The following is an 18,097-nucleotide window of genomic DNA, read 5'->3' as shown; positions in this document are numbered from 1 at the left end:
CCAGAACGCTTTATGATTTGGGGGATTAACATTTTAAGTCTGTTTTTAGAATGGCAATGTTTTTGGAATCACTGAAGTCATTATATTAAACAGAAAAATTAACTTTTTTTCCTTTGCTGCAGATGGGAAGGAGACTAGTTTTTCGTTCACAACCTCTATCGGATATGAAACAAGAAATACTCTTTGTGGATGACACAAAATCAAAATTACTGGAGGAACAGTTTTTTTTTACTTGAACAAAATCAACCAGACATATACCTCAATTTTCAGGCAAAAGCCTGAAAATTATTTATTAATTTTTGTCAAGTTTTAAGTTTGTTTTTTTTTTTTTAAAGCAACGGAATTTTTATTTTAAAGAATGAATGTCATTCAGAGTTGTATCTCCAAATTCCAGTAAACCATATCTTTCCAGAACCTTTTAATTAATTTTGTAACATTTTCATTAGAGGATGGGGATTAAAAACAAAACAAAACCAAAAAAACACACACAAGAAAAGTATTTCTAAAAGGCTAGTGGTTTGCTTCACTGAGATCTTCCCGATTATAATCACAAATATAGTATGCAAAGTGTGCTTGGTTCTGAAGGAATAAGCCTTTTAGATGCATTTATAAGAAAACCAAAGGCCTTGAGGACAGAAGTTTAAACAAAAACATTGTTTTCTAAATAAACCCTGACCTATCTATGCTCAGTTTGGCCATGAGCTATTAAGATATATGCATATATTTTAGATTACGTTGATTACAAAATTAAGCAATCTTTTAAGCAAAAATGTTGAGAAATTATACAGACTTTAAAATATAAAATCAAAAAGAAACAGTTCCAAAGTCAGAATTAAAAGAAAACAATTGCATAATTACAACTTTCCTTCCTGAAATCACAAATATTATTTTATCTTTATAAAAATTCTCCCAAAGGGGTATGTCAATCTTCCCCCCCCATCCTCAGAACATGGAAAATATCTAGCTACATCTTGAAAAGAAGGCAGTTTTTCTTTTATTAGCTCTACAAACACCTGTTTCTTAAGTTTGGAGTTTTTGTTCTTAAGTTCAACAAATGAAAATTCCTTCTACTCACAAAAGTTCATGGAGAACAAGTTATGGACCTATAGACCAATACAAACTGAAAAACAAACAAATCTTTATTTCTAGAAATATACAAAAGAAATCCCCACCCTACCCCACCCCAGAAAAGACACTATTCTCTCATTTCCCCATCTTCTTCCTCTTCTTCGACACCTCTGATGTAAAGGACATTATTGCACCTGCAAATAGAACTAGAATTATTTTGTTGCTTCAAGTAAGAAAAAGTCACAGGATTTATTGTGGTGGCTGTAAATTAGTTTTATACTGTATTTTTAGATCATACAATTCAGAATGTTAAATATGGAATGCCTTTTTACTATTTCTAAAGTGTTCTCAGGCTGAGGCTATTAGGTATAGGGACATGGCACTCATTTACATTGTATAATTAATATGGCAATTCTGCTTTGTTGTGGAAGAAAACACAACAAAGAAAACAGATACTTGCTAAATATGAGAAAAGTAGGGGAATGAAATGTGGAAAAGATATAAACTACATTCTATTGAAAACAAATTTCCTGGTACAACTTAATTTTCTCAACTTCTGTTTGCTAGCCAAAGTTCCTATAATTTATGAATATTGAAATAGGTATTCAGCTAAAACCCCGACTGTTTAATTTCAACAAAAAGAAAATCTTGAAAACGAACATTAAAGAATTTAAATCCTTTATTTGATTACTGACATAGCAAATGCATTTCCTATATGTTAAACAGTCAATGACATTTTAAAAAAATATATGTTAAGTGAAACATCACTTAGTTTGTATCAATACATTTCTATATTCTATGCATGCTGTTTCTCTGACAGAATTACCTTATTAAAACTTCACCAAGGTGTCCAGACAAGGCCCCATCAATGTATTCTTCTGTATTTGCAAGCTTTTAAAGAAAAAGAAATATGATTTAGCAAAACTGAATGAGGGGAAACATTGTATAAAAACCAACTAAATCTGGAAGAATATGCTGAGGCCATTCTACAATAATAAAACATATCTATCCATAAATGATTAAAAACAATTAAGTTTTATTATTACATCTGCTCAGCCAAGCAACTGATATGCAAAACTGTTACATAATTTGCTTCAAAATGGTTGCTTTGATAAAATTTTCTTTTTCTGGCAGACTCAGAATTCAAGCATACAAAACAATTAACTTAAAATAGGTTGTGATACAAAAATTCCTTTGTAAATCATTTGTTGTAAAGTTAATAGTTTATTATGCCACAGAGACAAAGCAGTCAGATTGAGATTTTTATGGAGATACTAGGAACGACTGGGGAATGGTTTGTAAGAAGTCTAATTTCAAAAAAATGCTTAGCTTTCCTTTTCTTGAATTCAAATGTTTTCCTCCCATACGGCTTTTTCACTGGCCTTGATTCCCATTATTATTTTTTGGCTCACAAATGGAACAAAGCAAATGAAAAAGAAAACTGTTCTAATGGAAAAAAGCTCAAAGAGAGAATGGAAAAGAGAAAAGTAGTTAAAAACAATAAGGTTCAGTAGCATACAAACTCTGAGGGTAAAGATCTGTGGGTTTTTTTGTCTTTGTATTCACAGACATTAGTACATTGTCTTGCCACAGAGTAAACACTCAATATTTACTGAATTCAATGTGAAAAAAAATTGTCTGAAATGGAACTATTTTCCACAAAGTGAAAAAACAGAAAAGGCAAGGATTGGTGAATTTCTCCCATCAGGTATTAGATTAGTGCCATCCATGGAAGACAATCTGTCATCTGGTGCAAGGGCTAGGAATGTGATTAATTGGGCAAGGGAAACAGTGTTTTCTATGTATTGGACATTTACACTTCTGTTTTTCACAACTTATTTTAGACGTAATTATACTTATTTTTACCTCAAAATCCATCTTTTTTTTTAAATTATTTTTTAATTTTCAAAATTGCCACTATTTTATAAATGAAAGTAAAACAGAATCCATTCTGTCAACTGGATGAAACAGTTACTTGGGAAAGACACATTTTTCTTTTCTGGCATTATCTAGCTCAGGGATGGAAAAGCCTTATTCTGCCAAGAGCCATTTGGATATTTATAACATCATTTGTGGGGCACACAAAATTATCAAAACTTAAAACCTCAAGCAGCAGAAGATTGTTATATTTAGCTTTCTGCTCATCATTGAAGGCAGTTGCCTTGGCAGGACCAGAGCAAATGATTTTGATGGCCATATTTGATCCATGAGCCAGATGTTCCTCATCCACGAATGATCTAGCTAAGAGTTGTAAAAAACTTTGCCACTGGCATCCTGGCGTCTAAGTTCTTTATAGCAGAAGTGATGGAGGTGAGAAATCTAAGTTGCTTGCAGTGGTGGTCACTGCTCACTGCTTCCTAGAAGTATCTTTCATAATGACCTGTACCAATATGTGATAATGAGGAAAATGGCCCACCATTTGTTTGTATTAGTCCTAAACCCACTACTAAAATTGTACCGTGATGCCTCACAACATGGCTCTACAAAGTTGCAGAGCAGAATAGACACACTGGCAGGTCCAAATGAGATGTAAGTAGTCTTTGTGAAAGCAGCTGGAGCATGAGCTTTACCAAATTCAGAGAAGCTCCATCTTCTAAAGGATAGAGAACAGTCAATAACTAAGGCAAGGGTTAATCTTTTGGAGGAGGAGGGTGTCGGGATGTGACAGGGACTCTTCTGGGAGTCTGATGAAGGATGGGGCTTTTCTCAGAAAAAAATATTTTTAAATACAGAAAATAAATTTTTTCTTAAAGATTTAATCACATGCTTCTAACTCCTTTAAGAAAAACATACTTTTTTTCAACAGCTAATAAATTTCAATTGTACTTTTACTAAAACAATATTCTAAAGAAACAGTTGTGATAAATCTGTCTCCAGTTACATTCTTTAGAAATCATCACATTTAAACTGAAAAACTCATGAAGCATTAGGTTAAATTTTCCACAATACATTCAAAATCTGAGTTTCTATTTTACTGACAGTAATTTTTCATTTTCTTAAGTCAATCCTTTTAATGTTACTGATCACTTGTCCATTCTGTCAAAAAATAAATGCTAAATGAGTTTACTCAAGGAACATTTAAGTCAGAGAAAAGCCAAAATATGAAGTAATCCAAAGGACAGTGAGAGGACCTCCAGTGACTAAGTAAATAACAGTTTTACTACCAACATACCCAGCCAATGTTATATTTCAAGTTGTACCTCTCTGGTATTGTTGAGTTGTGCCCAACTTTTCATGACCCCTTTTGGAGTTTTATTGGCAAAGATACTGGAGTGATTTGCCATTGCCTTCTACAGCTCGTTTTATAGATAAGGAAACTTGAGGAAGGCAGAAGGTGCTCAGAATCACACAGCTAGCAAGTATCTGAGGTTGAATTTGCAATCGGGTCTTTACTGTACCACCTGGTTGCCCTCTTCAAGTAAATTAATCCTTTGAAGCCTGAAACTAACAAAGAGAGGAATTAAGGCTTCACTCATTAAAATGATGGTTACTTTCCATAGCAATCATGGACAATGCCCCAACTCTCAGAGAGTAAGTAAAGTGACCCACACTCTGCTGGACTTTAGCTTACTTGCATGTTCATGTAGCCATCCACAGAGACGAGGTAACCTTTGTACTCCATTCCCCATTTAAGCTTCACCATCACTGGCTTCCCTGTCAGTCCATTCAGGAAAGGTTTGGGGTTGAGGGGTAAACTCTGTACAAAGAACAATAGTTTGAATGAGGTAATGAAAGTAATACATCAGTTAAGAAAAAGCCATTAAGATAGCTTTCGTGGAGTAGATCAAAGCCTCTGGCCTACAATTCCAAGAGAGATGTGATGGAGAGAGCCATCTATATCCAGAGTGAAGACTATGGGGACTAAATATGAATCACAACATAGTATTTTCTTTATTACAGCTCTTTATTTTAAAAACACATACATGGACAATTTTTCAACATTAATCCTTGCAAAACCTTGTATTCCATATTCCCCCCATCAGAGAATAGGTAATCCAGTTTATGTTAAACATGTTAAAAATAATACACACACACACTCATAAACATATTTACACTATTATCTTGCTGCATAAGAAAAATCAAGTCAAAAAGAAAAAAAATGAGAAAGAAAACAAAATGAAAGCAAACAACAAAAGTGAAAATGCTATGTGTTCCACATTGAGTTTTCTCTCTGGGTGTAGACGGCTCTCTATCACAAGATCATTATAAGTGGTCTAAATCATCTCATTACAACATAGTATTTAACTTGGTTGTTGTATGCTTGTTTTTTTCATTTTGATCTGATACTTCTTGTGCAGCATGACAAATATGGAAATATGTTTAGAACTGCACATGTTTAACCTACATTGGATTACTTGTTGTCTAGGGGAGGGGAGGAGGGAAAGGAGGGAGAAACACTTGGACACAAGGTTTTACAGAGGTGAATGTTGAAAACGATCATTGCATAGACTTTGAAAATAAAAAAGCTAATTTTTTAAAAGATAACTTTCATGGGATAATAGATAATAGTAATAGAAGATTAGAATTCATTTAGTCCAATACTTTTATTTGACAGATAAATGGAGTTCACTACCCATTCTTTACTAAAGTACCTTATATTATACATCTAGTATTTCCTAGTACCCAAACTGTATCAAGTCTTGCTACATTAAACTCCTTTAGTTTTCGATTTGCTGAAATGGGTAAATTAACATTAGTTTAGTCAATAGCCAGATTCCTACTCCTCTACCAAGCCACTAGAATAACAGGAGCTCTAGAATGTCCACCTTCTAATTTTACAGAGGAAAACCCAAAGCGGAGACTAAATGCTGCTGGAGGGCACGGGCTGCCCTTTGCTCAGCACAGCCCCTGGCACAAAGCAGGCACTTCTATTTACCGAAAAATCCCACAGCTAAGATGGGGCAGACCAGGGACGATGGTAGGGTCTCTATTATGTCTCGATAAGTTTACAACCTACCATCAGTCACCTGCCCACCGCAAGATATGGGAGGAGGATATTAGTGAAGAAAAATTCCCACAGATATTGACACTTAATTTTCTTGGGGGGGGGGGGAAGGAGGGCTATTGTTTGTCCTTTCTGGAAGAGGGCCATAACATCAGGAGAATTGGATTTAAGTTCGGGAAGATATAACTAAAAAAAAAAAAAATAGCCAAATTAAGGAAAAAGATGAAAATGTGTCTTTTTCTGAAGAGACCGAGACTAAAATAGGATCAAGATTCTTAAGGGGTTATAGGGAGCACAGCCAAGGGGCGACTGGCTCCGTGCTGCTTCAAATATGATCCGGAGGATCCTGGGAGGTTGGAAAATGCAGAATTAGCTTTTATTTCTAAAATGGCAAACCCCTACAAATAAGTCTGGACAAAGCCTCGACCGTTTTAAATAATATAAAGATACTGAGCACCGCTGGAATAGGCTGTATGAGGGTTGCTTGACCTTGGATTATTTTTAAGATTTACACATAATTGCAGTAAAACAGCACCATTCGGAGAGCCCCAGACCCCTGAGTGAAGTCGGCAGGAGGCCCCTCCAGCTCCAAATCTAGGCGGCCTCAGTTTCTCGGTCTGCACCGGCCCATGCGGTCAGTGAGGCTCCCTCTGGGGTTTGCTCTAGGCTCCCCAGGGCCTCAGTTTCTCGCTGTGTAAGGTGAGGGGATGGGCCCAAACGGCCGACTCCAGCCAGTACAGTCTTGCAATTAAGCAGCTGCGAAACTCCTCAAACCGGGAAAAGTCCCACGAGTCTACGGAAAGTTCCTTCTGGCTCCGCCTCCCCCCCGCCCATCCTTAGAAATGACCGCTTCCAGGAGGCACTAAAGTCGAAGACTTGGGCGATACCAACTGGAATTCGGGGGAGTGTGGCGAGGAAATGGGGCACTTAACAAACTCGCTAGCCTCTCTTCTCGCGAGACCGGGGGGGGGGAAACAAGGAAGAAAGGGCCGAACGAGGCCGCTCCCGCCCCCCAGAGCAAATGAATGGGCAAGGCGGGAAGCAAGAACCCGTGCGGACGTTCTTCACGCCGCTACCACGGCCGCCGCCGCCGCCGCCGCCGCCGCTGCCGCATTCTTACCATCGTGACCACCGAAGAGCGCCACTGGCCGCCCGCCGCTGCCGATTCTCCTGTCCCCACGTGAAGCGAGTCGCCGTCGCCTCTGCCTCCTCCTCCCTCTCGCCGGCAATCGTACGGAAAGTAGAGAAATGGCCGCCAGCCGGGAGCGTGAACTTTCACCCTTCACCCCGGATCCTTGTCACTGCTCTCCTCCCCCGCTCTCCACCTCCCGGGTCTCTCGGATTGGATGGAAGCAGGTGGGTGGTGATTGGATGTGGGGTGGGAGAGACTCGTGCCGGGGGCTACTCATTGCGCACGCGCAGGGGGCCCGGCGCGCTTGCGCCGAACGCGTTCAACAGTCGCCGGGGTCCGTTAGAACCTCTGTGCGGCCGACGTGTCCTCACGCTCTCCTCACACACCTTGGTCAGGTTCCAAAAGCCTTTCCTTTCTGACCGGACGCTACCTCTGCGGATGGGGCAGTGCCCCACAAGAGGCTTCTTGGAAGAGGTGGGATGGCTGTAGGTATCGAGACTCGGGGGCCTGCTTGTTCGGTCACCGCGGAAATGTGGGGCCCCCACTTTTGTGTGAAGCATTTTGGTGTCTGAGCCTCGATTACCTTCTCAATAAAAAAAAAAAAAAAAAAAAAAAAAGAGATTGACCCTCTGAGGACCCGTCCTGCTGTAAATCCAGGCTCGCGTTCTTAATTCTTTTGTGGTTAGAGAATCACTGGTTGGAACTGGAAGAGACTTCTTTGAACCGGCCAGCCCTTCACTATCGCGTTCCCAAATACATAGCATTACATTGCAATATATTACGCTGATTCGCTGTTGGAATATTACTTGCTACTTATGTCGAAATATTTATTAAACTATAAATCAAAATTATTAAATTCTCGTAACCCTTGGAAGTGGGTGCTACTATTTCCCCGTTATACAGGGGAGGAGACTGAGGCAGACTGGTTAAGGGACGTAGCTAGAGTCACGTGGCTAGTATTTAGGCCAGTTCCTCATCCCGCTGCATCACTTAATCTTTACTTAGACTCAGTGGTTCCCAATTAGCTCCAGGCGCAGATCACCTTGAGGTTGTAGCTTAAATTTTGGTCATTTAAACCTGGAGAGACTTTTGCAATATTCTGCCTAAAACGCTGGAAATTTAAACTCAGTCTGACTCCACCTACCTTTCCAGATTTCTTACACTTTTTATGTCCATCCACATGCCGCTCAATTACACTCACCAGAACGTCAGCAGACTTTTTTTTTAAATTTAACTTTTTTTTTTTTTTTAAGTTTTCTTTTTTTCTCCATTCCCCTTTTCCATCCATGAGACAAGCAATCTGATACAGGTTACACATGTATAATCATATTAAACATTTTCACATTAGTCATGTTGTGAAAGGAGTCAGAACAAAAGGGAAAAACCATGAGAAAGAAAAAGTGAAAATAGCATGCTTTGCTCTGCATTCAGTCTCCAGAGTTCTATCTCTGGATGTGGATGGCATTTTCCATCATGAGTCTTTCCGAATTGTCTTAGATCATTGCATTTCTGAGAATAGCCAGCTCTATCAAAGTTCATCATGAATGAGTGATGTTCTCTTGGTTTTCCTTACTTTACTCAGCATCAGGTCCTGTAAGCCTCTCCGAATTTTCTGAAATCTACTTTCAACAGGCTTACTTTCTTAAGCCCATCTCTCTACTACACACTTGTGCTGAGCGATGGCAAAAAGTAGCTCCTCTTACCCAAGGAGCTGACAGCCCAGCCGGGGAGATTAAAGATGGATTAAATTAAATTGGAGATTATCCACAGATTGGAGGTATTAGTATTTAAGGAGGATCGAGAAAGGTTTCTTGTAAGCCTGTGGGGTTGTAGTAGGGTACTGAGGAATTCAGGGAAGCCAAGATGGGAGATGAGGGGGGGGAGAGTTGGGAGAGGGAGAGCCAGTGAAAATGCTTGGAAGGCATGGAGTGCGTGGAATGGCATGTGGATCAGGCTTGTAAAGGGGTGTAAGATGTAAGGCTGGAAAGGTAGAAAGGAGCCAGATTAAGATCGTGATCTACGTAACTAGTCTTCATGCCTTGAATGCTTGTCTCCATCTCTCAGAATTTCTGACTTCCTTTTTTAGGAAGTCTTTCATCATTTCCCCCTACCCTTCTAAGATCATCCTCCATCTACTCAATAACTTGTATGTTTTGTAGCAATATTGTTCCTCACCGTTCAAATATAAGCTGCTTGAATACAGAGGGGTTTTTTGTTTTGTTTTGTTTTTTTTGGCATAGTTTGTATCCCCAGTGCTTGATAAACCCTTGAATTCTTGATTTATTTTACATTTGAGAAAATAGGACCAGGGAGAGCAATTGTCTTACCCAGATTCACACAGGTAGTAAATGGCAAAGTCAGGATTTGTACTTCCATGTTCTGATTACAAATCCAGCAATCTTCACTCCACCACATTCAGTTAATTGAATAATCATCCAGTGCCTACTCTGTACCAGAGACTGCTAGATATTGAGGAAGAGACAGAAACTGGCTACTGAGTGCTGGCAGTTTGATTAGGGAGAGAGAACACTAATAACAGGGAACTAAGGAAGAATGGTTGTTAGACCTGGGCTGAATCTTGAAGAAGAGAGCAACTTGGTCCCCAGTCTTGCTCAGCCTGATCAAGCCAAATAACAATGGATGACAGCCCTGGAACTTGGAGAGATCTTCTACAGAGGAGGAACATGAGGTCCAGTGAAGTGACAGATCATTCTAGATTATAATAGTTGTAAGCTGGGATTCAAACCAGGTTAGGGAGTGGGGAAAAAAAACAAACAAACAAACAAACAAAAAAAAAAAACAGCTAATGAAATCAGATTGAGTAAGCCGAATGACTAATCTTTGCCCTAACAGAGGAGAAATCACATTTTCTTTCCTTGTAGTAGGGATTATAGACAAAGAATGTTAACACTCAGGTATAGTCCCTGTATTGCTTGGTTTTAACTTTTTTTTTTTTTTTAATATAAAGGAAGACTCATTAGAGGGAGGTGGAATAAGTGAAAATTGTAATGTAAAAACAAAAGGCATCAATAAAGTTTTTCTTAAGGAATATTGAATTTTTTTTGTACATGTGTCTTGCTAACAGCATATTCTGGAATATAATCTCTAGAAGAATTTTAAAGAATATGAATAATTTAGTAACTTTTCTTAGATGTTATCCCTGTTTTATAGATGAAAGAGCAAGAGAGGATAATCGACTTGCCCATGATCACAAAGCTAGCAAATGCCTGAGACTGGTTTCAAATAAGGTTTCCTGAATACATGGTGCAAACTCTTGTTTGCCCAAACCATGCTGTCCCAAGGAGGTGAAAAAGGAGGGGCATCAATATTTATTGTCCTCTCAATCTTCCCCTTCCCCTTTTAAAGAATGTTCTTATTTTTTCCCATGTTTTAGTTTGCCCGCCTTCAAATAAGTTGAAAATGATCCCTCAAAATGTGCAAAATTCTTTTACTACTATTATGGACTTCCTCTACATATACTTGAACTGGTCTAGCTTCTCCCTCTTTTTCTTTTTTCTTCATGGGATATTTTATGATCAGATGGTATAGTCCTATAGTGATCGATGGAGAAAAGGGTTGTTTTAGTTTTTAAAAATAGAAATCTTAATAGATTCAAGTTTAAACTTTGAAAGTTTGAGGGATAATCTGGCTTATTTAGTTGTTATGCCAAGCTTTCTGAAAATTCATGTTTCTTTTCACACTTCTGAATATCCATAAAACAGTATTAATTAGAATCTTCCACAATCCTCTTTGGAAATTGTGCAAATGAGAGTATATTCTACTCTGCTATCCATTGCCCTTGGCTGCTGTACCTATTTGGCAAGGAGATGCAAAGTCCCTGCATCTACTTGGTTTTGGACTCCTAACCATATATCACCCCCACTGTCTTTTTGCCCTGCTGCCCTACTTGTGCTCCACCCTCTGAAGAGGACTTCCAGAGATCATACCCTGGAAAATCTAAGCCACTCAGCTTAGAAACTTTTTCCTGGGTCTATGTTGTCTTAATTGCATGTAGATGGTTCCAGACCCTAATTAGGTTTTATTTTGTCATGTTCTTGCCATGCTGAGTGTCTTTACCACATTTAATCCTATGAGTTTTCTACCTGTTGCTTTGGAATAGTCATCAAATCAACACTACTATTGCTTCTGGAAAGAGTGTCAGTTGACTGTCCTATTACTCCACTCACCATTTCTGTGACTTCACAAACCATCACTCCCCTATGTGTGTCGTCTTCTTCCTATACAGGTAGAATAACTAACTGTTAGTAGGATATGGCAACTAATCAGTTATAGATAGGGAGAGGAATTGGACCTGTGATTTCGTTGGTATATAGGATTTTACATAAGCTCCTTTGCCAACATAATTTGGCCACTTAAAAGTCTTAGTTGCTTAGAGAGCTAAGAGGTTAAATGGTTACCCAAGGTCACATAGCCAATATGTATCAGAATTAATCCCCTGTCTTGTTGGCTATGAGGCTGGCTCTTTATCTGCTGTGAAAAGCTGCCTTTTCTTCCAATCCCACTGGACATAGAAGAAAAGGAGAGGGAACCATCAAGGATGACCCTGAATTTATAAATTTGGGGGAATAATGAAATGGTGGTACCCTCCATAGAAATCAAAAAGTTTTTAAAAGGCCTAGGTTTGTGGAGAGTTTTTCAATTCCATGTTGGATGTGCTGCATGAGATTCCAAAGGGATATTGTAATGAAGGCATCTAGTGGGTATTTGTTGATATGGGATTTATGTGAAGACTAAAAGTTAGAACTGAATATATAGATATGGGACTCACCAGCATAGACTTGAAAATTGAACTCATGGGAGCTGAGAAGATTACCAAGGGAGAAAGTGTAGAGAGAAAAGAGAAAGCCCGGTGCAGAATCTTAGATGATTCCTATGCTTAGGGGAGAAAAGATGGATGATGAGTTAGCAAACAAAAAAATATTGAAAGGTTGTCATGGAAAAAAAGATTAGACTTTTGCTTGTTCTTGGGCCAGAACCAGATACAGTGGATGTAAACTAACTTCAGAGAGGCAGATTTCATCTCAATATAAGAAAAAAGCTCTGAAAATTAGAGCTTCCAAAATGAAATTGGCTGCCTTGGGAAATAGAGAATTTCTATTCACTCCAGAGATATTTTAGAGGGTTTTTTTTCTTTTCTTTTCTTTCTTTCTTTCTTTCTTTCTTTCTTTCTTTCTTTCTTTCTTTCTTTCTTTCTTTCTTTCTTTCTTTCTTTCTTTCTTTCTTTCTTTCTTCCTTCCTTCCTTCCTTCCTTCCTTCCTTCCTTCCTTCCTTCCTTCCTTCCTTCCTTCCTTCCTTCCTTCCTTCCTTCCTTCCTTCCTTCCTTCCTTCCTTCCTTCCTTCCTTCCTTCCTTCCTTCCTTCCTTCCTTCCTTCCTTCCTTCCTTCCTTCCTTCCTTCCTTCCTTCCTTCCTTCCTTCCTTCCTTCCTTCCTTCCTTCCTTCCTTCCTTCCTTCCTTCCTTCCTTCCTTCCTTCCTTCCTTCCTTCCTTCCTTCCTTCCTTCCGTTCCCCCCACTCCCTCCCCTACATGGCAAGCAATTCAATATATGTTAAACATAATAAAATATATGTTAAATCCAATATAAAGAGATTTATACAACTGTATTACTGCATAAGAGAAATCAGATCAAAAAAAAAAGTAAATGAGTAAGAAAACAAAAGGCAAGCGAACAACAACAAAAAGAATAAGAATGTTATGTTATGATCCACATTCAGATCCCACGTCCTTGCTCTGGGTGTAGATGGAACTTTTCATCACAAGACCATTGGAACTGGCATCAGTCATATCATTGTTGAAAGAGTCACGTTCATCAGAATTGATAGTCATATAATATTGATGTTGTCGTGTACATTGATCTCCTGATTCTGCTCACTTCATTTAGCAACATTTCATGTAAGTCTCTCTAGGTCTCTCTGAAATCATCCTCCTGATTATTTCTTACAGAATAATAATACTCCATTATATTCATATACCACAATTTATTCAGCCATTCTCCAACTGATGGGCATCCACTCAGTTTCCAGTTCCTTGCCACTACAGAAAGGGCTGCCACAAACACTTTTTCATATGTGGGTCCCTTTCCTTCCTTTAAGATCTTAGAGGAGATTTCTAATCAAATATGGTTGGACCATATATCCTCTAAAGTCCTTTATATCTCTAAAATATTGTGATTCTAGCATTGCCATAAGTTCTGACATTATTTTAAAGAAATATTATACCATTATTACCTCTTCTATGTACTTTCACACTCTTAAAAAAAATCTCCCTTGCATTTTATACATTAATCTTATATTATCGACAATTGTATATATGTTAAATTTCTCTTCTGTCTCAAGCACCTAGCATAGTCCTTTGCACATAGAAGATGCTTAATGTGTTTATTGAATTGATTGAGTTCAGTTATTACCCTAAATTCTGTGTTCTAAGAAATGGTTAATAATACTGAATTACAATCCCTTTTTTTAATGGTGAAAATTTGAATTTGAAAAATATTTTGGGTTTTTCAAATAAAACTTCAGTAGATAGATGAGTGAGTACAAATGTGATTTGGACTAGCACAATCTAAGTGCTTGCGAATTTTAAACTCTGTAGTTGTAAATGTTTTTTCCATTACTTTGAGTACATGTTAAACTCAACATATTTAGTTATCTGTTTTTAAAGATGTGTTCAACACTAAATACAACCAAGCAAAACAGCAAAACAACCAAGCTAAAAAACTCACCTAGGCGTTATCTTTTACCTCCACAACTGACAGTTAATTCTATAGATTGTATTGGTTACTTAGTTTACTTAAAATAATCTTTTCCTTTTCAAGTGGACTAAAGGGGAATCAAAACCAGCTAAAAAGTCCACTTGGGCTGTTTTTAAAATGTATATCTCTTTCTGTGTCTTGAGTCCATTACTTTTTTTTTAGAAGGTTTGTTTCATCATGGCTCCTCTGAAATCATGTTGTTGTTTTGATCAGAATTCTTAAGTCTTTTAGAATTCTATGTGAAAAGATTTATTTTTCATCACCCTGTGCAGGTAAAGATAATATTGTCTCTAGTTGATTTTTATTAAATGCTTCGATAAATAAAATCATCACTTAACATGCAGCTTTCTACTAATGAGGTTCCACCAACTGAGGTAGTTTTTGGAGTAACAGTCAATGACTTGGCCTGTTTTTGGAACATTTCTAACTTGGTAGGACTTATCAGAGCTTATATTTCATGGGGATTGCCTTTGAGAGCTGGGATAACCTCTGGAAAAATGATGGAACATTGGATTACCAAAGAAGTAATAGTCTCAACTTTTTCAAGGATGACATTCTTAGAAAACAATGAAAGAAAGAACACAAATGTTGATACATTGAATCTATGGGAAATAGAAAGTTAGGTTCCTGCAACCACCAAAAACTATAATTCAATATCCCACTCTTCCATAGACTGCATTCAGCACATAGCATCATCCATGCTAAAAAGATATTTAATAAGCATTTATTGAATTAAGATTGGTGATCAGATGTAGATCTTACTCTGTGTGGCTAAAAGAAGAATGAACAGATCTTATATGATCTTATGAGCTAGCTGAAGAACAAAAATGAGGGTTAGGAATATCAGGATCTATACTTGTATAAATTCTGAATTGGGTTCTTGTCCTAGCTTTACCTAGGGAGTTTTTAAGGGAATCAACTTGATTTTATGGGCATCTGTTGTCTCATTTGTAAAATTTAGGGGTTAGTAAATGTGGTGGAAAGTCCCTTACAATGCTGAAATTCTATGAATTTGTTTCCTCAAACCTCTGCCAAAAGGGAGAACTGTCTAGCTAAACAATGCTTTCTGCTGGGCACAAGGTGTCACTGTAGCTTTTACACTGATTTTATTTTAGTTGTTTAAAAGACTAACCTGGAGAAAATAATAATTCCCATTACATAAAATTTAAAAAATTTTACACAAACATCATCAGTGTGGCTAGAATAAGAAGGAAAACTGTCACTTGGCTTTAATAAAAAAATAACTGGACCAAATACTTCTATTAAAAGTCTAATATATTCAAGAATTAGGGAATTAGCACAAATATGTAAGACCACAAAACTTTCCCAGTAAATAAATTATCAAAGACTGTGACCGGTTTTCTGAAGAAGAAATGCAAATTATTAGCAACCATATGAAAAATTGCTCCAAATTGTTTATATCAAAAGAAATGCAAATTAAAGCAATTCTGAAGTTTCACTTTACACCCATCAAATTGAAAGTAGTTATTGTTTGCTACTGTGGGAAGAGAGACATACTAATAAGAAGGTAATAGAGATGTGAATTGGCCCAATCATTCAGGAAAACAATTTGGAATTATGCAAAAAAAATTAATAAATTTATACTACTACATTGTTGGTGGAGTTGTGAATTAATTGATCCAATAATTCTGAAACAATTTGAAATGTGCCCAAAGGGCTATAAAACAGTATATACTCTTTGAACCAGCAGTGTCTCTACTGAGTTTGTCTCTTAAAGAGATCATAAAAAAGGGGGAAAGGACCCACACATGCAAAAATATAGCAGCCTTTTTTTGTAGTGGCAAAGAACTGGAAATTGAGTGAATTTCCATCAGTTGGGAAATGGCTGAAGATGTTATGGTATATGAATATAATGGAATTTTGTAAATTTTGAAAACAACTTTATTTTTTAAAGAAAAATTGAAATGTTTTGTGTTATCAATCTTTGTTTCACAAAGCTCATTCTTTCAAGCTCCTTCACTTTAACTAGAACATATTAACTCTTATTTTAGGCACCCTTAAAAAATATATTGTTTTCCAATAATGACCATTGTTGGAGGAGATGTAGGAAAACAGAGATAATAATACATTGTTGGTGGAGTTGTGAACTGATTCAACCATTCTGGAGAGCAATTTGGAATTATGACCAAAGGGCTAACAAACTTTGCATATTCTTTGAACCAGCAGTGTTTCTATTGGGTTTATGATGTCCTAAAGAGATCATAAAGGAGGGAAAGGGACCCACATGTGCAAAAATGAAAATCATCACAACAGAGTATTTTCTCTCTTTTTTTGTTGTTTGCTTGCATTTTATTTTGTTTAATTTTTTTTTTCCTTTTGACCTGACTTTTCTTGTGCCGCATGATATATATTAATTATGTATAGAGGGAATTGCACATGTTTAGCATATATTGGATCACTTGCTGACTGGGGGAAGGGGTGAGGGGAAAGGTGGAGAAAAAATTAGAACACAGGGTTTTGTAGGGTTGAATGCCAAAAATGATCCATGTATATATTTTGAAAATAAAAAGCTTTAATTTAAAAAAAAAGGAAAAAAAATTGAAAAAAATTAGTTTTCTTTTTTTTTCCTGGTTATACATGTATATTGATTTAAAAAAAAAAAAAATATATATATATATATATATATATATATATATATATATATATATATATATATATATATATATATATATATATATATATATATATACAATTCTTTATGAATCATGTAGGGAGAGAAATATCAGAACAAAAGGGAAAGACCATGGGAAGAAAAAAAAAAAAACAGAAGAAAAAAAAGTGAACATAGCATGTATTGATTTGCATTCATTCTCCATAGTTCTCTGGATGCAATTGGTGTTTTGCATTGCACAATCTTCTTGCTACTATGTACACAGTATTCCTGATTCTACTTATTTTGCTCAGCATCAATTCATGTAAATCTTTTTATAGGCCTTTCTAAAATCAGCTTGTTTATCTTTTTTTGTAGAACAATAATATTTCATTACTTTCATATACCATAACTTGTTTAGCCACTCCTCAATTGATGAGCATCTACTCATTTTCCAATCCTTTGCTACCACAAAAAGAGCCACTACAAGCGTTTTTGCATGCTGGTCCTTTCCCCTTCTTTATGATTCCCTTGGGATATAAATCCAATAGTAAGACTGCTGGATCAAAAGGTATACACAGTTTTAGAGCTCTTTGGGTACGTTTCCAGATTGCTCTCCCAAATGGTTGGATCAGTTCACAACTCCATCAATAATGCATTAGTGTCCCAGTTTTGCCACATCCTCTCCAATGTTTTTCATTATCTTTTTCTGTCATTTTAGCCAATCTGAGGTATGTGTTTTAATTTTGTTGTTTTAATTTGCATTTCTGGAATCAATAGTGATTTAGAGCACCTTTTCATATGACTTACAGATGGCTTTTATTTCATTATCTGAAAATTTTCTGTTCTTACCCTTTGACCATTTATTGATTAGGGAGTGACTATAAATTTGTCATAGTTCTTTATATATTTTAGAAATGAGATTTTTATCAGAAATATTGGCTGTAAATTTTTTTCTCCAGCTTTGTACTTCCCTTTTAATTTTGTTTGTGCAGAATCTTTTAAATTTAATGTAATTAAAATTGTCCATTTTGCATTACATTATGTTCTCTAGTTCTTCTTTGGTCAATATTCCTCTTTTCTCCAATGATCTGATAGGAAAATTATCCCTTGCTCTCCTGATTTGCTTATGATATCACTCTTTAAACCCAAATCATATACCCATTTTGATGTTATTTTGGCATGAGATGTGAGATGTAGATCTATGCTGAGTTTCTGACATATTATTTTCCAGTTTTCCCAGTAATTTTTGTGAAATAGAGAATTTTTTCCTAGAAACTGGGGTCTTTGTGTTTATCAAATACTAGATTATAATAGTTGTTGATTATTGTGTCATGAGTATTTAATCTATTCCACTGATCCACCACTTTATTTCTTAGCTAGTACCAAATGCATCAAAGAATAAATTATAAAAAATTGATGTCATCCAAGAAAATGACAGTAATGAGACAACATATAACATCAATTCTTTGTGACCCCATTTGATTTTTTAAGAAAAATTATTTTAATTGATGTTGATTCTTACATCATCATAGTTTTATATAATTCTTCTCCTACCTCCCAGGGAAATC

General features: G+C 36.6%; 3 protein-coding genes across 5 annotated transcripts in view; 2 read left to right on the top strand and 1 right to left on the bottom strand.

Moving 5' to 3' along the window:
- The window catches only part of CCDC38 (coiled-coil domain containing 38), a 58,688-nt gene extending 58,266 nt beyond the window's left edge, over positions 1 to 422 (top strand). For both annotated transcript variants that reach the window (XM_074271309.1, XM_074271308.1), the window contains exon 18: positions 123 to 422. In XM_074271309.1, coding sequence (XP_074127410.1) covers positions 123 to 236 — 114 coding nt within the window. In that variant the 3' untranslated portion in view covers positions 237 to 422. The remainder of the gene's footprint in view (positions 1 to 122) is intronic.
- SNRPF (small nuclear ribonucleoprotein polypeptide F) lies at positions 315 to 7,295 on the bottom strand. The gene is made up of 4 exons (XM_074271310.1): positions 7,134 to 7,295; positions 4,640 to 4,765; positions 1,895 to 1,959; positions 315 to 1,262 (listed from the first exon to the last, which is right to left on the bottom strand). The coding sequence occupies exons 1-4, from the start codon at positions 7,134 to 7,136 to the stop codon at positions 1,196 to 1,198; spliced, it is 261 nt and encodes an 86-aa protein (XP_074127411.1). The 5' UTR covers positions 7,137 to 7,295; the 3' UTR covers positions 315 to 1,195.
- NTN4 (netrin 4) overlaps positions 7,242 to 18,097 on the top strand; it is a 231,211-nt gene continuing 220,355 nt past the window's right edge. For both annotated transcript variants that reach the window (XM_074271306.1, XM_074271305.1), the window contains exon 1: positions 7,242 to 7,369. The gene's annotated coding sequence lies outside the window, so the exon portion shown is untranslated. The remainder of the gene's footprint in view (positions 7,370 to 18,097) is intronic.

The sequence above is a fragment of the Sminthopsis crassicaudata genome, chromosome 5, assembly GCF_048593235.1.
Source record: "Sminthopsis crassicaudata isolate SCR6 chromosome 5, ASM4859323v1, whole genome shotgun sequence".
Taxonomy (NCBI): domain Eukaryota; kingdom Metazoa; phylum Chordata; class Mammalia; order Dasyuromorphia; family Dasyuridae; genus Sminthopsis; species Sminthopsis crassicaudata.
Note: the sequence above shows the minus strand (reverse complement) of the source record. Positions and strands in the feature narration are given on the sequence as shown.

Bases quoted from the DNA above. Each gene is read 5' to 3' on its own strand.
- SNRPF (XM_074271310.1), bottom strand. The intron at 1,960-4,639 runs GTAAGCTAAAGT...TTTCTTTAAAAG, and splicing joins ATGGCTACATGAACATGCAA to CTTGCAAATACAGAAGAATA. The intron at 1,263-1,894 runs GTAATTCTGTCA...TTCTATTTGCAG, and splicing joins CTTGGTGAAGTTTTAATAAG to GTGCAATAATGTCCTTTACA.